The following is a 13427-nucleotide window of genomic DNA, read 5'->3' on the forward strand; positions in this document are numbered from 1 at the left end:
ACCAAGGACCATGATAGTTTGTTGGTGATGTGGACACCAAGGACCATGATAGTTTGTTGGTGATGTGGACACCAAGGACCATGTTAGTTTGTTGGTGATGTGGACACCAAGGACCATGTTAGTTTGTTGGTGATGTGGACACCAAGGACCATGTTAGTTTGTTGGTGATGTGGACACCAAGGACCATGATAGTTTGTTGGTGATGTGGACACCAAGGACCATGTTAGTTTGTTGGTGATGTGGACACCAAGGACCATGTTAGTTTGTTGGTGATGTGGACACCAAGGACCATGTTAGTTTGTTGGTGATGTGGACACCAAGGACCATGATAGTTTGTTGGTGATGTGGACACCAAGGAACTTGAAGCTGTCAGCCTACTTCCATTGTAGGACATAGAAACACAATCAATTGATAAACTAAATATTGAACAATTATTTTTATGTAGATGGTTTGAATAGACAATCAATCATGCAGAATGCAGCCAGTGTTTGGCCCTCGCGTTTTTTTGTTTGAAAAATATGAAATCATTATTTACCTTTGGACTTTCTTTTAGAAATACCCAGTTTCAACATTTCCATACTGCAAACGAGGGTGTTTTGGTTACCATATAAGGTGAATGGAGGGCGTTTTGGTTACCATATCAGGTGAATGTAGGGCACAAATATAGTATGGCTCTGAATTATCAATTAAAACATGCTTATATGTTGCGTGCAGTTTTATAAATCACAATCATTTGTGGCGCTCGCAAATCATACAATCTCCACGTACGGCAAAATTTAGTAAGACCTAATTTAGTACATTTAGTAAGACCTAATTTAGTAAATTTAGTAAGACCTAATTTAGTACATTTGGTAAGACCTAATTTAGTAAATTTGCACAGTTAATACATTAGGCACAACATCTTAACCAAATTGAAGACTTATGGGATATTCTGGAGCGACGCCTGAGACAGTGTTTTACATCACCATCAACAAAACACCAAGTGATGGAATTTAACTTGGAAAGAATGATGTCACATCCCTCCAATAGAGTTCTAGACACTTGTAGAATTCATGCCAAGGAGCTTTGAAGCTGTTCTGGCAACTCGTGGACGACCATATAAGACCTGCATCTTCACACTAGGCATAGTGTAATAACTAATAACTATTGTTATTTACTGCTACTCTGTAATTATTTCTTATTCTTATCTCCTACCTTTAAAAAAATATATATATATATATTTTTTTTTTTCTTAACTGCATTGTTGGTAAAAAGGGCTTGTATAAGGGGACGGCAGGGTAGCCTAGTGGTTAGAGCGTTGGACTAGTCACCGAAAGGTTGCAATGTCAATCCCCAAGGTACAAATCTGTCGTTCTGCCGTTAACCCACTGTTCCTAGACCAGTTAACCCACTGTTCCTAGACCAGTTAACCCACTGTTCCTAGACCAGTTAACCCACTGTTCCTAGACCAGTTAACCCACTGTTCCTAGACCAGTTAACCCACTGTTCCTAGGCCGTCATTGAAAATAAGAATTTGTTCTTAACTTAACTTGCCTAGTTAAATAAAGGTTAAATAAATCAAATCAAATCAAATTGTATTTGTCACATACACATGGTTAGCAGATGTTAATGCGAGTGTAGCGAAATGCTTGTGCTTCTAGTTCCGACAATGCACTAATAACTAACAAGTAATCTAACTAACAATTCCAAAACTACTGTCTTATACACACAAGTGTAAAGGGATAAATAATATGTACATAAAGATATATGAATGAGTGATGGTACAGAGCGGCATAGGCAAGGTACAGTAGATGGTATCGAGTACAGTATATACATATGAGATGAGTATGTAAACAAAGTGGCATAGTTAGTGTCTAGTGATACATGTATTACATAAAGATGCAGTAGATGATATAGAGTACAGTATGTACATATACATATGAGATGAATAATGTAGGGTATGTAAACATTATATTAGGTAGCATTGTTTAAAGTGGCTAGTGATATATTTTACATAATTTCCCATCAATTCCCATTATTAAAGTGGCTGGAGTTGAGTCAGTGTGTTGGCAGCAGCCACTCAATGTTAGTGGTGGCTGTTTAACAGTCTGATGGCCTTGAGATAGAAGCTGTTTTTCAGTCTCTCGGTCCCAGATTTGATGCACCTGTACTGACCTCGCCTTCTGGATGATAGCGGGGTGAACAGGCAGTGGCTCGGGTGGTTGTTGTCCTTGATGATCTTTATGGCCTTCCTGTAACATCGGGTGGTGTAGGTGTCCTGGAGGGCAGGTAGTTTGCCCCGGTGATGCGTTGTGCAGACCTCACTACCCTCTGGAGAGCCTTACGGTTGTGGGCGGAGCAGTTGCCGTACCAGGCGGTGATACAGCCCGCCAGGATGCTCTCGATTGTGCATCTGTAGAAGTTTGTGAGTGCTTTTGGTGACAAGCCAAATTTCTTCAGCCTCCTGAGGTTGAAGAGGAGGTATGCCGAGGAACTTAAAACTTGCTACCCTCTCCACTACTGTTCCATCGATGTGGATAGGGGGTGTTCCCTCTGCTGTTTCCTGAAGTCCACAATCATCTCCTTAGTTTTGTTGACGTTGAGTGTGAGGTTATTTTCCTGACACCACACTCCGAGGGCCCTCGCCTCCTCCCTGTAGGCCGTCTCGTCATTGTTGGTAATCAAGCTACCACTGTTGTGTCGTCCGCAAACTTGATGATTGAGTTGGAGGCGTGCGTGGCCACGCAGTCGTGGGTGAACAGGGAGAACAGGAGAGGGCTCAGAACGCACCCTTGTGGGGCCCCAGTGTTGAGGATCAGCGGGGTGGAGATGTTGTTGCCTACCCTCACCACCTGGCTGCGGCCCGTCAGGAAGTCCAGTACCCAGTTGCACAGGGCGGGGTCGAGACCCAGGGTCTCAAGCTTGATGATGAGCTTGGAGGGTACTATGGTGTTAAATGCCGAGCTGTAGTCGATGAACAGCATTCTCACATAGGTATTCCTCTTGTCCAGATGTGTTAGGGCAGTGTGCAGTGTGGTTGAGATTGCATCGTCTGTGGACCTATTTGGGCGGTAAGCAAATTGGAGTGGGTCTAGGGTGTCAGGTAGGGTGGAGGTGATATGGTCCTTGACTAGTCTCTCAAAGGACTTCATGATGACGGAAGTGAGTGCTAGTCATTTAGCTCAGTTTCCTTAGCTTTCTTGGGAACAGGAACAATGGTGGCCCTCTTGAAGCATGTGGGTACAGCAGACTGGGATAGGGATTGATTGAATATGTCCGTAAACACACCAGCCAGCTGGTCTGCGCATGCTCTGAGGACGCGGCTGGGGATGCCGTCTGGGCCTGCAGCCTTGCGAGGGTTAACACGTTTAAATGTTTTACTCACCTCGGCTGCAGTGAAGGAGAGGCTGCATGTTTTGGTTGCAGGCAGTGTCAGTGGCACTGTATTGTCCTCAAAGCGGGCAAAAAAGTTATTTAGTCTGCCTGGGAGCAAGACATCCTGGTCCGTGACGGGTCGGTTTTCTTTTTGTAGTCTGTGATTGACTGTAGACCCTGCCACATACCTCGTGCCTGAGCCGTTGAATTGAGATTCTACTTTGTCTCTATACTGGCGCTTAGCTTGTTTGATTGCCTTGCGGAGGGAATAGCTACACTGTTTGTATTCGGTCATGTTACCAGACACATTGCCCTGATTAAAGGCAGTGGTTCGCGCTTTCAGTTTCCCGCGAATCCTGCCATCAATCCACGGTTTCTGGTTTGGGAATGTTTTAATCGTTGCTATGGGAACGACATCTTCAACGCACGTTCTAATGAACTCGCACACCGAATCAGCGTATTCGTCAATGTTGTTGTCTGACGCAATACAAAACATATCCCAGTCCACGTGATGGAAGCAGTCTTGGAGTGTGGAATCAGCTTGGTCGGACCAGCGTTGGACAGACCTCAGCGTGGGAGCTTCTTGTTTTAGTTTCTGTCTGTAGGCAGGGATCAACAAAATGGAGTCGTGGTCAGCTTTTCCGAAATAAGTAAGCATTTCACTGTAAGGTCTACATCCTGTTATATTCGGCGCATGTGACAAATAACATTTGATTTGACACGTAACTACGAATGTCCTATTTCACAGTTTTGTCCCATTCTATGCTTTTCATACCGTCCCAGTGCACCACTTCTCTACATCAGCTGATTATGGGACATTATACGGTCTGTGATAAGGGACATTATACGGTCTGTGATAAGGGACATTATACGGTCTGTGATAAGGGACATTATACGGTCTGTGATAAGGGACATTATACGGTCTGTGATAAGGGACATTATACGGTCTGTGATAAGGGACATTATACGGTCTGTGATAAGGGACATTATACGGTCTGTGATAAGGGACATTATACGGTCTGTGATAAGGGACATTATACGGTCTGTGATAAGGGACATTATACTGTCTGTGATAAGGGACATTATACGGTCTGTGATAAGGGACATTATACAGTCTGTGATAAGGGACATTATACTGTCTGTGATAAGGGACATTATACGGTCTGTGATAAGGGACATTATACGGTCTGTGATAAGGGACATTATACGGTCTGTGATAAGGGACATTATACGGTCTGTGATAAGGGACATTATACGGTCTGTGATAAGGGACATTATACTGTCTGTGATAAGGGACATTATACGGTCTGTGATAAGGGACATTATACTGTCTGTGATAAGGGACATTATACGGTCTGTGATAAGGGACATTATACGGTCTGTGATAAGGGACATTATACGGTCTGTGATAAGGGACATTATACGGTCTGTGATAAGGGACATTATACGGTCTGTGGTAAGGGACATTATACGGTCTGTGATAGGGACGGGTCTGTGATAAGGGACATTATAGCGTCTGTGATAAGGGACATTATACTGTCTGTGATAAGGGACATTATAGCGTCTGTGATTAGGGGCGTCGTCATACGGTCTGTGATAAGGGACATTATTAGGGACGTCTGTGATTAGTAATTAGGGACATTATACGGTCTGTGATTAGGGACATTATACGGTCTATGATAAGGGACATTATACGGTCTGTGATAAGGGACATTATACGGTCTGTGGTAAGGGACATTATACGGTCTGTGATTAGGGACGTCATACGGTCCCACCAGATCACAGACATGTTTTTGGCGACCACATTATGGAGTCATGAAAGGACACTATTCGCTGGCTGATGAAAGGATTCAATTGGATGGGGGGGTGGCGGTTGGAGCAGAAAGATGTTTATAGCTGACCCAGCCTTTAGCCCAGAGACATTAGAAACACATCTGTCAGTGTTCACGTGCATGTGTGTGTGTGCGTGTGTGTGCACCAGCCTGTGTGTGTGTCATTATAATACATTATACCTCCCATCTGTCTGAAGCCTCCTGGGTTTAGAGGGAAATATCATCATTACAGTCAGTCAGACCACTAGAACCCTGGTCTCTCAGACGGGCCTGGCTGAATGAGACTCATAACCCAGACAGTCAGACCAATAGGACCCTGGTCTCTCAGACGGGCCTGGCTGAATGAGACTCATAACCCAGACAGTCAGACCAATAGGACCCTGGTCTCTCAGACGGGCCTGGCTGAATGAGACTCATAACCCAGTCAGTCAGACCAATAGGATTCTGGCCTCTCAGACAGGACTGGCTACTAGCTGGAATGACATGTAATTTATAACTGAATGGAAGCTGATTACTGAGGAGTGAATTATTAATGTTGTATTTGAAATGTCTTTGTGCTTTTACTTTGTCAGTTGAAGTGGAGTTAAATTAGACCAATATATTAGCAGCTTGTAAAATTTTTTTTCAATAACTGGTTCACAACCCACACACAACCTACACATAACTCATACACAACCCATACACACAACCCACACACAACACACACATAACTCATGCACAACCCATACACACAACCCACACACAACTTACACACAATTACACACAACCCACACACAACCCATACACAACCCATACATAACCCAAACACAACCCACACATAACTCATACACAACCCATACACACAACACACACAACCCATACACAACCCATACACAACCCACACATAACTCATACACAACCCACACATAACTCATACACAACCCATACACACAACCCACACACAACTTACACACAATTACACACAACTCATACACAACCCATGCACACAACCCATACACAACCACACACAACCCAAACACACAACCCTACATTTTCTACTATCCTCACCAGCTACACTATTATTCCACGGGTTCTGGTCAACTCTAGTAACCTATAGACAATAGGTTCTGGTCAATTCTAGTAACCTGTAGACAATAGGTTCTGGTCAATTCTAGTAACCTGTAGACAATAGGTTCTGGTCAACTCTAGTAACCTGTAGACAATAGGTTCTGGTCATCTCTAGTAACCTGTAGACAATAGGTTCTGGTCAACTCTAGTAACCTGTAGACAATAGGTTCTGGTCAATTCTAGTAACCTGTAGACAATAGGTTCTGGTCAATTCTAGTAACCTGTAGACAATAGGTTCTGGTCAACTCTAGTAACCTGTAGACAATAGGTTCTGGTCAATTCTAGTAACCTGTAGACAATAGGTTCTGGTCAACTCTAGTAACCTGTAGACAATAGGTTCTGGTCAATTCTAGTAACCTGTAGACAATAGGTTCTGGTCAACTCTAGTAACCTGTAGACAATAGGTTCTGGTCAATTCTAGTAACCTGTAGACAATAGGTTCTGGTCAACTCTAGTAACCTGTAGACAATAGGTTCTGGTCAACTCTAGTAACCTGTAGACAATAGGTTCTGGTCAACTCTAGTAACCTGTAGACATATAGGTTCTGGTCAACTCTAGTAACCTGTAGACAATAGGTTCTGGTCAATTCTAGTAACCTGTAGACAATAGGTTCTGGTCAACTCTAGTAACCTGTAGACAATAGGTTCTGGTCAACTCTAGTAACCTGTAGACAATAGGTTCTGGTCAACTCTAGTAACCTGTAGACAATAGGTTCTGGTCAATAGGTTCTGGTCAACTCTAGTAACCTGTAGACAATAGGTTCTGGTCAACTCTAGTAACCTGTAGACAATAGGTTCTGGTCAACTCTAGTAACCTGTAGACAATAGGTACTGGTCAACTCTAGTAACCTGTAGACAATAGGTTCTGGTCAACTCTAGTAACCTGTAGACAATAGGTTCTGGTCAACTCTAGTAACCTGTAGACAATAGGTTCTGGTCAATTCTAGTAACCTGTAGACAATAGGTTCTGGTCAACTCTAGTAACCTGTAGACAATAGGTTCTGGTCAATTCTAGTAACCTGTAGACAATAGGTTCTGGTCAATTCTAGTAACCTGTAGACAATAGGTTCTGGTCAACTCTAGTAACCTGTAGACAATAGGTTCTGGTCAACTCTAGTAACCTGTAGACAATAGGTTCTGGTCAACTCTAGTAACCTGTAGACAATAGGTTCTGGTCAATAGGTTCTGGTCAACTCTAGTAACCTATAGACAATAGGTTCTGTTCAACTCTAGTAACCTGTAGACAATAGGTTCTGGTCAACTCTAGTAACCTGTAGACAATAGGTTCTGGTCAACTCTAGTAACCTGTAGACAATAGGTTCTGGTCAACTCTAGTAACCTGTAGACAATAGGTTCTGGTCAACTCTAGTAACCTGTAGACAATAGGTTCTGGTCAATAGGTTCTGGTCAACTCTAGTAACCTATAGACAATAGGTTCTGTTCAACTCTAGTAACCTGTAGACAATAGGTTCTGGTCAACTCTAGTAACCTGTAGACAATAGGTTCTGGTCAACTCTAGTAACCTGTAGACAATAGGTTCTGGTCAACTCTAGTAACCTGTAGACAATAGGTTCTGGTCAACTCTAGTAACCTATAGACAATAGGTTCTGTTCAACTCTAGTAACCTGTAGCTAGAGGAGATAGGTGAGGTAGATGAGAACTTCTTAGCAGTAGCTAATTACAACATAACCCAGTCTGCTGTAACTGAACATGAAACAATGTTTGATATCTTTCTATGTCTCTATTTCCCTTCTCTACAGTGGGAGGAGATAGGTGAGGTAGATGAGAACTATGCTCCGATCCACACGTACCAGGTGTGTAAAGTGATGGAACACAACCAGAACAATTGGCTCCAGACCAACCTCATCCTCAACGAGGGGGCTCAGAGGGTGTTCGTGGAGCTACAGTTCACGCTGAGGGACTGTAACAGCCTCCCGGGTGGCGTGGGTACCTGCAAGGAGACCTTCAACATGTACTACTATGAGTCTAACGATGAGGAGGGGAGGAACCTCAGGGAGAGCCAGTACTCTAAGGTAGACACCATCGCTGCTGACGAGAGCTTTACGGAGTTAGACCTGGGAGACAGAGTGATGAAGCTGAATACAGAGGTTAGGGATCTGGGACCGTTGACGAAGAAGGGGTTCTACCTGGCGTTTCAAGACCTGGGAGCCTGTATAGCGCTGGTTTCTGTCAGGGTGTTCTATAAGAAGTGTCCCTTCATAGTGAGGAACCTAGCTCAGTTCCAGGACACTATTACAGGTTCGGACTCCTCCCAGCTGCTGGAGGTGGCAGGAAACTGTGTCAACAACTCGGTGGCGGAGGACGTACCTCGGATGCACTGCAGCGCAGAGGGGGAGTGGCTAGTGCCCATCGGGAAGTGTGTGTGCCAGGCGGGGTTTGAGGAAGTGAATGACAGTTGTCAAGGTATGTACTGAATCAAATTGTTTATACACACAGGCAGGGACTGAACATAAAGATCTTAGGCCCTGGCCAGCAAGTATAACATTGACGTCCAAAATATGTTCCATGCGATGTTTGAAAAGACAGAATTTCATGGGCTAGTCTGGTACATTTCCCCTTAACCCAGTCTGAAAATTACTAGCCTCAGGCTAGCGGGCTAGCTACATTTCAACCCCTGTGTACCAGTATGGAATATGATGACATGGGTAAGCTAAGGGAATGTGTTCATTATTACACTTGTAATGTTTTTCTCCGAATGAACAATATCATTATTTATCCTGTTATACCTATGTTATAGCTGTCATGGTGGCTTTGATGATAACAAGGAAACGGTTAGCTAGCTATAGGCTATCAACCATAATCACTGCTCAGAAGAAGTGATCGGGGTGAAGTGAGTGAACATCTACCTCGCTCTACGTGTGTGTGTGTCTCTTGATTGACTTTGTGTCTTTTTTCATTTTAATTTCACCTTTCTTTAACCAGGTAGGCCAGTTGAGAACAAGTCAAGATAAAGGAAACAACAACACAGAGTTACTCATAAATGTACAGTCAATAACACAATAGAAACATCTATATACAGTGTGTGCAAATGTAGAAGAGTAGGGAGGTAAAGGCAATGAATAGGCCATAGTGGGAAATAATTACCATCTAGCATTAACACTGGAGTGATAGATGTGTAGATGATGATGAAATAATTACCATCTAGCATTAACACTGGAGTGATAGATGTGTAGATGATGATGAAATAATTACCATCTAGCATTAACACTGGAGTGATAGATGTGTAGATGATGATGAAATAATTACCATCTAGCATTAACACTGGAGTGATAGATGTGTAGATGATGATGAAATAATTACCATCTAGCATTAACACTGGAGTGATAGATGTGTAGATGATGATGAAATAATTACCATCTAACATTAACACTGGAGTGATAGATGTGCAGATGATGCAAGTAGAGATACTGGGGTGCAAAAGAGCAAAAATAAATAACAATATGGGGATGAGGTAGTTGGGTGGGCTATTTACAGATGGGCTGTGTACTGGTGCAGTGTTATGTAAGCTGCTCTGACAGCTGATGCTTAAAGTTAGTCAGGGAGATATATATCTCCAGCTTCAGTGATGTTTGCAATTCATTCCAGTTATTGCAGCAAAGAACTGGAAGGAAAGGCAACCAAAGGAGGAGTTGGCTTTGGGGATGACCAGTGAAATATACCTGCTGGAGCACGTACTACGGGTGGGTGTTACTATGGTGACCAGTGAGCTGAGAGCTGAGAGGTGTAGAAGCACGGTGGCTAGGAAAAACTCCCTAGAAATGCCAAAACCTAGGAAGAAACCTAGAGAGGAACCAGGCGATGCGAGGTTTCGTCTCTGGTGGGACCAGTTAAGCCAGATGAGGTCTCCACATGTGTGGGGGTGGCACAAAGGAGCTATCTAAGGCAAGGTGAGTGGGACTGAGGGCTCTACAGTGAAATAATACAATTAGGACGAGCCGAGACAGGCATAACAAGGCATATTAACATTAGAGAGAGGCTTAAAGCAGTCACAGATGTGACTGCTAACTGTTAACGTTTAAATGCCTTGCTTAGAACATGAGACATATGAAAGCTGGTGGTTCCTTTTGACATGAGTCTTCAATATTCCCCGTTGAGAAGTTCTACGTTGTAGTTATTACAGGAATTGTAGGACTATTTTTCTCTATAACATTTGTATTTCATATTCCTTTGACTATTGGATGTTCTTATCGGCACTTTAGTATTGACAGCGTAATCTCGGGAGTTGATAGGCTTGAAGTCATAAACAGCGCTGTTCTTCAAGCATTTCGAAGAGCTGCTGGCAAACACAGTAAAGTGTTGTTTGAATGAATGCTTACGAGCCTGCTGCTGTCTTCCACCGCTCAGTCAGACTGCTCTGTCAAATATCAAATCATAGACTTCATTATAATATAATAAACACACAGAAATGCACGGAACGAAAGAGAAGTGACACAATTTCCCCAGTTAATATTGCCTGCTAACATTAATTTATTTTAACTAAATATGCAGGTTTAAGAATATATACTTCTGTGTATTGATTTTAAGAAAGGCGTTGTTGTTTATGGTTCGGTACATTGGTGCAACGACATTGCTTTTTTTTCGTAAATTCCGCTTTTGTCTAAGTCGTCACCCATTTGGCGAAGTAGGCTGTGATTCGATGATAAATGAACAGGCACCGCATTGATTATATGCAACGCAGGACAAGCTACTTAAACTAGTAATATCATCAACCATGTGTAGTTAACGAGTGATTATGTTAAGATTGATTGCTTTTTATAAGATAAGTTTAATGCTAGCTAGCAACTTACCTTGGCTCCTCGCTGCACTCGCATAAACAGGTGGTTAGCCTGCCACGCAGTCTCCTCGTGGATTGCAATGTTAGGCATCCAAAAATGCCCATTACCGATTGTTATGAAAACTTGAAATCGGCCCTAATTATTCGGCCATGCCTGTTAATTGGTCGACCTCTAGTGCTGTGTTGTGTCTCATATCTGGTGTTGTGTCTCATATCTGGTGTTGTGTCTCATATCTGGTGTTGTGTCTGATATCTGGTGTTGTGTCTGATATCTGGTGTTGTGTCTGATATCTGGTGTTGTGTCTCATATCTGGTGTTGTGTCTGATATCTGGTGTTGTGTCTGATATCTGGTGTTGTGTCTCATATCTGGTGTTGTGTCTCATATCTGGTGTTGTGTCTGATATCTGGTGCTCTGTGGTGTCTGATGTGGTGATGTGTGGTGTCTGAAATCTGGTGTTGTGTGGTGTCTGATATCTGGTGTTGTGTCTGATGTGGGGCTGTGTGGTGTCTGATATCTGGTGTTGTCTGATGTGGTGTCTGATATCTGGTGTTGTCTGATGTGGTGATGTGTGGTGTCTGAAATCTGGTGTTGTGTGGTGTCTGATATCTGGTGTTGTGTCTGATGTGGAGCCGAACTGTCTTGTTGTCTCCCTCTCTCTTTCAGAGCCAACAGCTTTACTCCTGTTTCCATGGTTACCACAAAATACCTCTCGTCTGTGTCCGTCTCTTTGAAGAAAATGTTACATTTGACAAAGTATCTGTTTGTCCTCAGTTAGCTTGTCAGGTGGGTAGGGGCAGGTGTTAGGTGGGTAGGGGCAGGTGTTAGGTGGGTAGGGGCAGGTGTTAGGTGGGTAGGGGCAGGTGTTAGGTGGGTAGGGGCAGGTGTTAGGTGGGTAGGGGGTAGGGGCAGGTGTTGGGTAGGGGCAGGTGTTAGGTGGGTAGGGACAGGTGTTAGGTGGGTAGGGGCAGGTGTTAGGTGGGTAGGGGCAGGTGTTAGGTGGGTAGGGGCAGGTGTTAGGTGGGTAGGGGCAGGTGTTAGGTGGGTAGGGACAGGTGTTAGGTGGGTAGGGGCAGGTGTTAGGTGGGTAGGGGCAGGTGTTAGGTGGGTAGGGGCAGGTGTTAGATGTACTGTACCCTGACCCTTTCAATTAAACACATTCATAGTAGACCTATTTAAAAGCCTGTCCTAGTATTTATTAGGGTAATATTATATATTCATATTATAATATTATTATCAATATTTTATAGTTGATATTAATATACAATGGCAAGACAAAGTATGTGAACCCTTTGGAATTACCTGGATTTCTGCATGAATTTGTTCATAAAAAGTCACAACAACAAACACATTGTGCTTAAACTAATAACACACAAAGTATTGTGAACCCCTCTAATCTAATGACTTCTCCAAAAGCTAATTGGAGTCAGCTAACCTGGAGTCCAACCAATGAGATGAGATTGGAGATGTTGGTTAGAGCTGCCTTTCCCTATAAAAAAATACTCACAAAATGTGAGTTTCCTATTCACAAGAAGCATTGCCTGATGTGAACCATGCCTCGAACAAGAGAGATCTCTGAAGACCTAAGATAAATAATTTTTGACTTGCATGAACCTGAAAAGGGTTACAAAAGTATCTCTAAAAGCCTTGATGTCCATCAGTCCACGGTAAGACAAATAGTCTATAAATGGAGAAAGTCCAGCACTGTTGCTACTCTACCTAGGAGTGGCCGTCCTGCAAAGATGACTGCAAGCACACAGCGCAGAATGCTCAATGAGGTTAAGAAGAATCCTAGAGTGTCAGCTAAAGACCTACAGAAATCTCTGGAACATGTTAACATCTCTGTTGACAAGTCTACGATACGTAAAACAGTAAACAAGAATGGTGTTCATGGGAGGGCACCACGGAAGACACCACTGCTGTCCAATAAAAACATTGCTGCAGGTTTGAAGTTTGCAAAAGTGCACCTGGATGTTCCACAGCGCTACTGTGCAAAATATTCTGTGGACTGATTAAACTACAGTTGAGTTGTTTGGAAGGAACACACAACACTATGTGTGGAGAAAAAAAAGGCACAGCACATCAAAACCTCATTCCAACTGTAGTCTGGTGGAGGGAGGATCATGGTTTGGGTCTGCTTTGCTGCCTCAGGGCCTGGACAGCTCGCTACCATCGACAAAAAAATAAATTCCCAAGTTCATCAAAACATTTTGCAGGAGAATGTTAGTCTATCTGTGCGCCAATTGAAGCTCAACAGAAGTTGGGTGATGCAACAGGACAACGACCCAAAACACAGAAGTAAATCAACAACAGAATGGCCTCAACAGAAAAAATACGCCTT

At 43.2% G+C, this 13427-nt stretch overlaps 1 protein-coding gene across 1 annotated transcript in view; it reads left to right on the top strand.

Annotated features, from left to right (window-relative positions):
- The window catches only part of LOC118377518 (ephrin type-A receptor 5-like), a 225241-nt gene that overhangs the window by 23917 nt on the left and 187897 nt on the right, over positions 1–13427 (top strand). Inside the window, 1 exon segment of the mRNA XM_052458753.1 lies at positions 8053–8716. Coding sequence (XP_052314713.1) covers positions 8053–8716 — 664 coding nt within the window.

This window comes from Oncorhynchus keta, chromosome 12 (genome assembly GCF_023373465.1).
Source record: "Oncorhynchus keta strain PuntledgeMale-10-30-2019 chromosome 12, Oket_V2, whole genome shotgun sequence".
Lineage (NCBI taxonomy): Eukaryota > Metazoa > Chordata > Actinopteri > Salmoniformes > Salmonidae > Oncorhynchus > Oncorhynchus keta.